The sequence below is a fragment of the Etheostoma spectabile genome, chromosome 3 (assembly GCF_008692095.1).
Source record: "Etheostoma spectabile isolate EspeVRDwgs_2016 chromosome 3, UIUC_Espe_1.0, whole genome shotgun sequence".
NCBI lineage: Eukaryota > Metazoa > Chordata > Actinopteri > Perciformes > Percidae > Etheostoma > Etheostoma spectabile.
In genome coordinates, this window is record NC_045735.1 from 23,413,621 (window position 1) to 23,424,964 (window position 11,344).

At 38.7% G+C, this 11,344-nt stretch overlaps 1 protein-coding gene across 2 annotated transcripts in view; it reads left to right on the forward strand.

The window, feature by feature from the left end:
• Positions 1-11,344, forward strand: part of relt (RELT TNF receptor) — a 26,022-nt gene that overhangs the window by 2,757 nt on the left and 11,921 nt on the right. Inside the window, exons 1-2 of one of the 2 annotated variants that reach the window (XM_032511784.1) lie at positions 9,617-9,860; positions 11,117-11,191. In XM_032511784.1, coding sequence (XP_032367675.1) covers positions 11,150-11,191 — 42 coding nt within the window. In that variant the 5' untranslated portion in view covers positions 9,617-9,860; positions 11,117-11,149. Of the gene's footprint in view, positions 1-9,616; positions 9,861-11,116; positions 11,192-11,344 lie in introns of those variants that run through there. The other variant, XM_032511774.1, reaches the window with a different exon arrangement.

The window sequence follows — 11,344 nt, forward strand, 5'->3', positions numbered from 1 at the left end:
GCATAACTAAGAGAGACAGGGTAAAGAGAGGAGCTTGGTCAGGCTGTACTACCCTGCATCTCTCTAGTTTTAATATATTATTGATTATAGGGTAAATTAATCTCACAACTATAAAGAGAAGCAGTTGCAATTGCAATTGATTATCAATTAGTTGGTTTGAGTCATTTTTTAAGACAAAAGTAAAAATGATTTGATTCCATCTTCTTAAATGATAAATATGTATAAAGTTGTACAAACTGATTTATATTTGAGTTGTGGATGAAGCAAGACATTTGAGGACGTCATCTTGGGCTTTTGAACACTGATCCACATTTTTTACCATTTTCTGACATTTTATAGACCAAACAATCGATTAATTGAGAAAATATTGTTAGTTACAGCCCTAGACAAATTATTAATTTAAGGAGTGCGTAAGATTTAGTGATTTGAAACTTACATTCTGTCCATCATATTGTGTGCTCAACTGATGTTACAGTTAACTACACTGGGGCTGACATCTGTAATTATACTGTGAACGTATGCACACACACACAAAGAAATGAGAAATGCCTTAATTAGGAGGTGGTGTGTGTAGTCGTGGATTTATCCTAAGCCAAATTTAACCCCCAGTTTACACTTTGCCCCACTCAACATTTACATTTTGCACCAAATGTGTGGCAAAGATGACCAGATGAGAGAGGGAAGAGAAAAAAAGATTGAAGTGTGTATGTTGCAGCTTGGAACTAACAACAGATTTCCATGTAGGGATTATCAGTGTAGTTTAACAAACAGATGTTTCAACTCTATTTAGCTTTTGTGCATGTGAAAGTCATAGGCACAGCTTTAATTGGGGCAGCAATCCTGTCTTCCGTCTGTCCATCCGTCCAACAAGCGTGGTTGGGAATGCGTCCAGACAGTCTCTCGTCCCCGTGCCACATCGGTCTGCCTGCCTGCCTCCCCAATGTCAGCAAGGAAACTCTGTGCCAAAGAAACTCCTACTGCACCGACCGCAGATCCCTGTCCAAGCTGGCTCAGTGCTCTGAGGACATAGATTGTTGGAGAATTGGATGATTACAGGGGGGACCTGGACACAAATACCTGGAAAGACGTTGGCACGCGCACTCTACCACTCATACACACTTACAGTATGTACATACACACCCAAGCTTGGTTATAAGTTATTTATTTTAAGGCAGGAATTGATGGACAACAGTATCCAACATTTACACCATGCATTCTCTTTCTGAGGAGGTTTTCCTCCTTTCATATTTATCTGCTTATCTGCTGCGCTCTGATAACTTTACAGCAAACTGGTCAAGTCATGCTGCAGATGGTTTCCGTCGGTTAATTTCATTCTTTTGAAAGTCAGAAAGAGGAAAATAAGTTTACCGGATGTTTTCTTGCTCCTTTGTTTGTTTGTGCCTGAAGTTCACAAAGCATGTTTGGGGTTTCATATTTCATCCCTAGCTACTATTTTCCTGTGAGTTGTGTTAAAAAAAGTGATAAATGACTCCTTGCTTAGGAACAAATTACACTTCAAAAACAATGAATTATACTGTTTAATAAGGATAACAATCCAACACATTGGTAGAAAGTAACTGAGGACATTTACTCAAGTACTATACCTAGGTACTGTACTTGTAGCCTACTTGTACCGCAACTAACGATTATTTTCATTATTGAGTAATGTGTCAATACTTTGTAGATTTAGTCTATTAAATGTTAAGAAATAGTTCAATAGCCCAAGTTCATGACCTTTCCCCTCTGCCTCCTTCATCTGCCCTCTCACTTCCCAATGTACTCTTTAATGACAGTCCTAAAAATAAGATTTCAGAAAAAAGGGGAAAAGAGACGGCAGAGGTTTGATACCTCACTGGCCAGCTCTGGGGGAGGAAAGACAAATCTGCAAAGCAACCGCAATCTGCCTGCCAAACTCGCCAGTTACCAATTGCTGGCTTTTAGTGTGTGTGTGTGTGTGTGTGTGTGTGTGTGTGTTAGAGATGTTTTGGAGAGGATCCACACAATTCCTCTTGTGAGGAGTGCTCCAGACATTCCCATTTTCAAAACAACCACCGAGTAATGACGATGTAGCCAACAAAATTGAGCCTCTCGTCTTCAGCAGCACTTTTATAGAGTTATCAAATGCAACTTAAGACACAGCATATTTAGATCCATAAATACATGTGGGTATAAGTTGTTGTTGGGATTTTCATTTTCGGGCCAAACGGCAGGCTTGCTTATCTGTTTCTTTCACCGTTGTTTTAAGGAAATGCTTTCATATGTACAAACTATTGTAGTTCACTCAGTACACATATGGCGTTGTTTAACATTCCCAGAGGTCTGGTAAGGATTCCCTACGTTCACTTTGGCCTCCGCCCATTTGACTCACCGACACAACAGTCCATTAAAATAATAGTTTGGCATTAAATACACTTATTTGCTTTCACAACGAGAGTTGGGTAAGTTGAACACTGTCCTCCCTCAAAAAGTGATTGGGAGTTGGGAGAACCTCATCAACCCCGGCATTACAATCCAAAATGACTACTCGGAGCAAGAGTAGTGAAAGCTGTAAACTGTTTTTAGCACATCTGTCCTATTTGTGTCCCTACAGACACACAGCACTGTCTATCTTCTATCTGTGCACATAAAGTTACAGTGTTTGTACAAGCAAAATGCTACATAATGTGTTGTAACAATGGCTAACCTGCTAAGAAGTGCCCCCCCCCCCCAATTTTCCCAACTTGTAACTGGAACTTGTGGAACTGTGGATCTCGAAGTGAAGAAATGTAACGAATGTACCAGTTTTAACCCAAACCACAATCTTTTTCTAAACTTAACTAAGTACTTTTGTTTGCCTAAACTGCGACCGTTTCAGAACGCTAATGACATATTTCAAACTGCAACCGTTACTTTTGGATACAAGGACTTAAAGACTCCTTTGGCTGGTGGGCTATTTCCTGCCACCACCAGGGGCGCTCATTTATTAAGCTCTCCTTTGGGTCGTATTAGAGAGTAGGAATAAACAACCTATGTCATCATATTTTTTAGAGGACTTATTGATGAGTAGGTACCACTCTCATATCTGTCTGTTCATCAGTCTAGAGCAGAGGTCTTCAACGTTTTTTAAGCCAAGGACCCCGTACCTGAGATGGATGGATCAGGGACCCCTACTGCATATACTGTATAAAATGAAGTTGCATATTAAACTGGGCCTACATTAACGTGTGGGCGGCCTAAAGCCTTTATACCCTTTTAGTGCATAGCATACTAAGACATTAATTCATCAATAATTGTTGGCATGGTTTTGAAAATCCTGTTATAATGTTGAACATACTTGTGGCACAGGGGATTTGAACTGGGGCAAGTTGTCTGTCAATCGCATTGTGAGAAAAATCAGGGTTAGCTTTTTAGTAAGCTTATATCCCTAAATGTCTAACTTTTCCTTTAAGACACCATTCTTCTCCCTGCAAACAGCTAGCACTTCTCTTACTTATCATTTTAGCTTTAATGTGAAGACTTGTTAAAACAAGCAAATAGGACATCTTACGATTAAAGGGCTCTTCAATACTCAGGAATGCAAGCAAGTTACATAAAAACTGTACAGACGGGACAAAATTCATGTTTTCTTTACCTGAGCTCAGCTTTTTGAATAATAGTAGTAGGGTTTTCCAATGACTAAAACATGAATTAACTAAATCCTCAGTATTTGTTCGACAAATAGAGATAACATGTTGGAAGTGTTGTTTTTACATCGCATACGTGAGTTTGTGTGTGTGTTTGGAAATTATAATTGTTTAATTATAGTGCAATTGTTTGTGTGGTGACTTTTACTGTATGTGTGTAATAATTTAAGGTGTTGTGAACATAAGGAGTTGATTTACATTCACAGTTAATGATGCTGGTGATGTAAGAGAAAATACCAGACTCTAAAAAACACCTACTCTCACACACATTATTGCCACTCAGGTTGTTGTGCCTTTGTCAACTTTGTGTAACCAAAATTAGTTTGTGGTTGGCTTCTGGTGGGTTAGAATATTAGTAAAGCTTGTCTACTTTTGGAAAAACAATTTTTTTTGCAATTTCTTCTTGTTTGTAATGAGGCAGACATAGAATTATTGAAAAACCAAATGGTCCTAAACACTTTTCAAGTTTAAATGTAACTTAAAAAGTTTTTGCAAAGTGAAAAAGCACCATTGACAGTCAGTGAAATTCATGCAATAGAACAACAAACTTAGCGAATGGCAACATTAATTTCAGGGGGAACTGAGTCTAAAGCACATGTGAATTTATGACTTCAAGACCTGGCATCTGTTTTTAAAAAACATACAGTATGGAAAGGAAATGTTTATGTTGTATCACCAGAGTTTCCATTGTATGCAGATGTATTCACAGTGGCCGTGAATTAGGATATTGTACTGTCACCGTGGTGTATTGTAGGATCTCACATGGCTGGAGAGGTATTACACTGGCTGTTAACAAGCTGAACTCCTTACTCCATCTGTCACTCTTGCTTGTTCGTCCTCTCACCAGTTCTATCTCTCTCCCTGGTCAATCTAACCTCTCTCGTTTGACTTCATTGATATCTGAAAGACACGAGAGGCCCGTTAGGGTTCTGCCGGTGTACAGTTCCACTGGAAAACATGACGACTGCACACCATGTCAACCCAAGGACAGAGAGGAGGAATGATGGACACAAAGAGTCAGTGAGAGAAAGGCATTCGCAGACACGTGTGTAGAGGCGACACCAGCCCAGTTATCAGACATGCTCCCCATAATGAGACATTGTCTAAACACTAACGTGGAAAGTGTTGTCGTAAATCAGCCTTTCATTTGGTGATAATGGGCACCTCCATTAAGTCAAACAGAGGGTATGGTTGTCCCGATCACGTCGTTGTCATACACGTGCACATTATCTCTCGGTCCACGAAATGTCTGATGGATAATAGAGTGTAATTACCTTAAACCTTAATTTTTGCCGGCTCAGTTATTTTCTATTGTATTTCACTACATGGGCCGTTAGATAAAGAGGTGTTCCCCAAGGCTGGACATGCTAAGTGACCTAGTGGGCTTAATAGGTAACCATTATCGGCATGGGAACTTGGTGGTTGATTTATCTTTGTCAAGCCTACTTACTTCATGACAGAGAGGGACATCTTTTGAAGTGCTTTTGAAAGGGTTTCATCAGCCATTTTTAAAGCTCCATAAGGACAATTTAGTGCCCTTTTTAGTGTTTTTATTCAAAGTACACCAGTATGCATCAACATGAGCATTACTCTGTTTACCATGAGGTTAGACTCTTCAGGAATTAAGGAAAACAACCGTGTGTCAAGCAATGTGTAGATAATTTAAGTATTTTTTCAAGGGCTATAAGCCAAAGGATTTCTCAGCCTCCAGAGAAGAAAGTAATCCTTGAACCTCTCTGTCCTTCTCTGGCAATGCATCACCACACTTGCAGAGCAATTGATAAACACATTTAAACTCAGTAGTTGGTTCAAAAAAGGTGAGGATAATGTGCACCGTCATCACTATTCATAGCATTCAAATAATACAATGACACAGCTAGTAAGTTGAGTTTAATCCTTTGTTGCAGTAAAGCTGACCTTGTCTATGTGCAGGCTTAACTTGGTTAAGTTTTGATAAAGTTTTACTATAGCCGTTTGATCAAGCAAGGCCTAAAAGTCAGTTCAGGCAAACAACTACTGGCACAACATTCAATATATGACATACTTTACCTAGTACAACTACAAATGCATTTTGGTTAGGATTTGGCAAGTAAAACTACTTGATCAAGGTTCAGGAAAGATTAGGATGTGCTTTGTTGAGTTTGGCCGAGAAGCTGCCAATGCACGGCATAATGCCTGCGTTGCAAGTTTGCACATACTGCTCCTAAACATGGAATTTTAAAAGCCCCACTCCCACTCCAGCATCCGCCTAGCCTCAGATTCAAGGTTTCCCTGCGGCAAAGGTAATTCTTGTCACTCCCCAACCTCTGCTGTATTGAGCTCAGTGTTAACGTGCAGTAATTGACAAGGTCAGAGCCTATATGCCAAATATCTACTCATATGCTGCATTCACATAACACATCTGGGTTGGCTTACTGAACTTCTGAAAGCAAAGTAAAAGTGTGGCTGAAAACCCAATGCAATTAAGTTTGAGACTGCAACATGCATTTTAAACTAATTCAGGATTGTTTAGAGTACCAACACAACGTTGCAAAATGGCATTTGCAAGTGATCTGCTGAAAAGAATAAAGCAAATAAAAGCCTTCATATGAAAGATGAAGAAAGGCAGCTTCTTACCTGGAATATGTTTATTTAAGGTACTGGAAGGTGGGAAGAAAGGCATTAACACTCAGTTCTGTACAACTAAATCAAAAGGTTTGAATGTATACTAGCCATGTGCAGCATTTTAGCTACACTTTTATGAAACCATCTTGCTCTACCTAGACAGAAAACAAACCAGAGGTCCCAATCACAGAAGTTAATGCGAGAATCCTGTTTCAAGTCCCAACCAATAAGCTTTTGACTTTGGTTCAAAGACAGAAACATTTTCGCCACCAAATCGCTACTGGAATCGTGTATCCTACACAATGTTGCATGTACTATATGTTTGATGTGAACACCAGATGCAGACGTGACATGCATTCAAATATTGGCGCATGAATGACGTAAATATAGAAAGTCTTGCCTATTTTGCGCTGAGCCCGGCGGAAAGCACAATGAATACATTTTGGGAATAGGACGCAACCTAGCGGCGAGCGCAGCGCGTACAATGTGAATGGCCCATAGGAGAGATGGTTCCTTTTTTACTGTTTAATCATTAGAATTTGTTTACAGAGGTGTAGCTTGACTATGTCTGATCTGTAAGCATGACTGACATATTTTGTGCCTGTAGTCTTGACACTAAAGTACATGGTGGCTTTAAAAAAGGGTTATTGCAGTCTCATGTCTAATAAAAATCATGTGTACTACTACACACTCGACTCAACATTTGGAAGCCAGTAACATGGCAGCTTGACCCTGCTTTACCCAAGGTGTTCTACTCATTCTTGTGTTTCCTCTTTTGTGGTTTCTTTTTTCCTTCACGGCTTCATCCAGTAGGATTTCTCAGGTCAGCTGCTGCATGACATCAAGGTGCCAGAAAAAGCTTTTGCACATTTGGTATGACTCTGGTCCTCGCCCCAAAATCCACCACAGCATAGAATAATGTCCATGTTTTTGTCATGCCTTTGCCATTACTTCTTTATTATTGCTATTTTTAGGTTCCCTGAACAAAACAGAAAATGTGACTGGTCATCTGATGGTGCCGTGACTTGTTATTTGAATGTGTCAAACAACAGCACTGAGGGTTTGGAGTAATTACTGTTTTACAGTTTTGAAAAAGTCGTCACGCTCTTCTCTTTTTCCTTTTGAGGTGTTTTAGATTTTTTTTTTATTCTGTTTTTTTGTTTTCACATAAAAGGACCAAGGAATGGTACATGTCGGTGTCTTTTGGCTTCTTTGTTGTGTACGCTGGGATATTCTGAGAGGTGTTAATATCTTGTCATATCTTGGCCTTCCCATGCTTCTGTCCTCTCTTTCTCTGCGTCTGTACCTTTTTTCTCTCACTTTCTTTCTGTCTCACTTTACTCCTTCTACTCACGCATCTATTTGACTTCAGGCTTCAAACTAAAGCACATGGGCTTGAAGCAAGCCCGGTTATGAAAAAGGAAACATGCAAACAATAAAATGCAATTATGGGATTGACTGAGAAGTAGAAAGAACATATGGAAGAAAAGTATGAGAGTTCAAAGATGTGAGCTGTAGTATACTTATAAACTATGGTTAATAGAGTGACTTTTGGCAGATGAATAATGAGTCAAAGATATCTTAAAGCAATAGTAGTGGCATTTTAGAAAAACATATTTGTTTTCTTCTTGAGAGTTAAATGAAAAGATCGATCACACTCTCATGAAATTCCAGCTAGTGACCAGTTAGCCTAGCTTAGCATTAAGACTGGAAACAAGGCAACAGGTTGCCTGGCTCTGTCCAAAGGTAATCAAAATCTACCTATCAGCACCTGGAACAGTTTATTGATTTTCTGTTTTGTTTTCGTGATTTATGGGGGACAATGGGTGGGCCTTTTTGAGCTTGAGAGGTGCTGGTTGGTGGATTTTGTTACCTTTTGAATCATAGAATCTAGCTCTTTCCCCCGCTTTTTAAGCTAAGCCATTTTCTTGTCTCACGAAAAAGCGTATTTCCCAAAATGTGCACACAGTTACTGCTTTTTCCCTATGTATAGCAAGCAGGGGAAATGATTGGCAAACTGCTGGTCCACATTTCCAGAATGATTTCTCATTAACCAAAATAATTGCATGTAAAAATGACATTTAGACGTGCACAAGGAATAGGGATTTTCAAACAGGTCAAATATGTAGTCAGTCTGCTGCATGCTAATGATTTTGGATTACATGCATTCACCACGCGTTAAATTTCCCCTTGCTCTGCTGGAGTTACTAGTTTTGGTCACTGTACTTCTGGAGGTCAAGCGAGATTCGTTGTGGAAAACCAACATTCCTCAACCCCTCTTACCCCTGTCCAATTTGTTACTTGACACTTTCCAAAAACAGAGGTACTTAATTGTAGGTCCCATTTTTGTTTTGCTCTCTCTATCATTGTCGTTTTTATTGATCATTTTTTCCTTTTTTGTGTATTGTGCGTGTGTGGGTGCATGTGAATTTGTATGTGCACGCGTATGACTTGTAATTAGCCTCTTGCTCTGGTCTGTATGGCATTTTAACAAATGCTTCTATATATATATTATGCTATCAAGTTTTAGCAAATCTCACTCCATGCCACTTTTTCCTCTTTCCATCCCTCCCTCTCTCCCTCTCTCTTTTTCTGTACAGCTCTATCGGCCTTGCAGCCATTTTTTTACCAATGGTTTCTCAGTCCTCGCTTTATCTTTCTCCCTGAAATTATGCTTCAGTAGCCTCTCATTGGCATGAGGGCCTTGACTGACCAAAATCATAAACTCGTTACATTTTTTACTTTCTTGTTTGTGTAAGGCACAGTTTGGTGCTGGCTGGATGTCATGGCATTCAGTGTGTGGGTGTGTGTGGGTGTATGTACTTTGTATGTGTGTTACCTGCAACTATAAATTAATGCACAGATAATTTGTAGAAAAAAAAAAATATATATATATATATATATATATATATATATATATATATATATATATATATATGTATACATACACACACTTATATGTTAAGGCATTCACCACCATTCACCAACTACTGCACATACACAGTAGGGATATGCTGTATAGGTGTATGTGCTGTGTTTCTATTATGTGTGTTCTGACCACACAGGAAGAGAATGGATGGGTTTGAGTGGAGAATTTGCTTGCTAACTAATGTTTAAAACATTATGTTTTGCCGGGTGGTCAAAAGTAAGGAGTTTCATTATACACACACACACACACACACACACATTATGTTTTAGCCGTGATAGAAGGGGCATGTCCTGAGGACGTCAGGGGTGTGTCTGTGGTCAGTGACACTATAAGACACAGGCAGGTGCATTGAAGTCTCCATTCAGTTGCACTGATCTTCTCTGACTTCTTGAGGTGCATTCTAGTGATAACTCCGTCTCACAGTTAGAACTTTATATAATTTCACATTTTTATTCTTAATTATATTTTTATAAAATCCAGTAGTCTTTTTTGACTTACTTGTCCAGGTAGCTTTAAATAGGATTTTTATCAAGCGTTTGTGTTGTTCTTAGACAGCTATAAGACAGTTAGATTTGAGTTTGGTCCTGACTCAGCATTTGTAGCTGCATACACAGCATCCTTGCTGAGTTGCCACGGCAACTGTGTCAATCAGCTGCAAGTCTGGGGTAAGTAAGCTGCTCATGTCTTTCTCCTTTCTCTCCAATTTTCTTGTTCTCTCTCTTATTCTTTCTTAATCTCTAGTTTAGTTGTAATGTCTTTTCCGTCTTTTCCATCTGTTTCTTTCTTCTCATCTACTTTCTCATCTTTTCTTATATCCTTCTTCCCCTCATCCTCATTCTGTCATTTTTCTTCTCTCTTATCATGTGTTAGGCATATTCCAAATGTGTTTTATGTTTTCATTTTTGGTCAGTGGCTATTTGTGACCAGCCAGTCTGTCCTCTACTTTTACTTTTTTTTTTTTACCTTGGGTTGAAATGTATTCATTCTTTGTTTGCAAAGTTACATAAAAACAAAAGTAAAGAGCAGTAATAAATGCCTTGCTGACCACTTGTTCTGTGTACATGTGGATAGGCACTGTAGGAACTTATGCTTACTACAGTTATTGAAAGCAGTCATAAAATATTTTCCGACCGCAAATTGCTAACTTTAGAGATGCCAATATTGTTTTGCTGTAACACAAACTAGTCCAAAGAAGACTTTTACTACTGCAAAATAAAGCGGTACAACCATTCTCATTTCTTCATGTTTTTGTCTTCTCTATCATGATGTCCCTTAGTTTTAATGACATTAAATAATAAAAAGACTTTGTTTTTCTAACTTACCTAAATAACATGAAACTCTCCTCCAGGGCACAGCTACTGCCAAGCGTTGAGAAAACCAGCATGTGTTGGCAAATGAATGTGTTGTAGGATGAATAATTGCAAGTGTCAATGAACCAAAAATAGCTACAGCAAAGCCTTGGTTCATTCACTCGTGGTCATAAAAAGAACGTGATTCATGTTAAATGTTATTTACATCATTTACAACTGCTCCTTACCTGCCTGTCACTCGAGTCACCGCGCTCCGAATAAGTTGCAAAAAATGACTCAGGTGTTTTTCGCCATTAGCATGTGTGGTTTAGTTTGTGTGTGTGTGTGTGTCAGAAGTATTGTAATGTCACCAATTATTATTATTATTATTATTATTAATATTTTTATTATTATTATTATTATTATGTAATCTTGTGATATGTTCATCCATATGTGACCAGAAAAAGCTTCTTGGCACTAAAAAGGTTAAACAGTTGTTTGCAGAAAGGGCAGTTGTGTATTGTATATTATGCACATGAAAAGCCCATATTTAAGTGAACCTGACCATGTTTTAAAATGTGATTAACCCTTTTTCTGACCTGTTATGTCTCCCCTTCTCCTATCTCCTTTAGATCATATGAACATAGAAGAATACATTGAAGAAGATGAGGAACCACCTTTACTGCTCAGCTCTCGTCCTTCTCACGGTAAATATGTGCATCTGTGTGTTTTCATGTGTTTATGCAACAAAAAAGTTGTGTTCCTTAGAGTGGCATGCACATCATGCAACAACATCCCAATTTTACTCTACAAACCTTCACTGAAGTGTGTGTGTGTGTGTGTGTGTGTGTGTGTGTGTG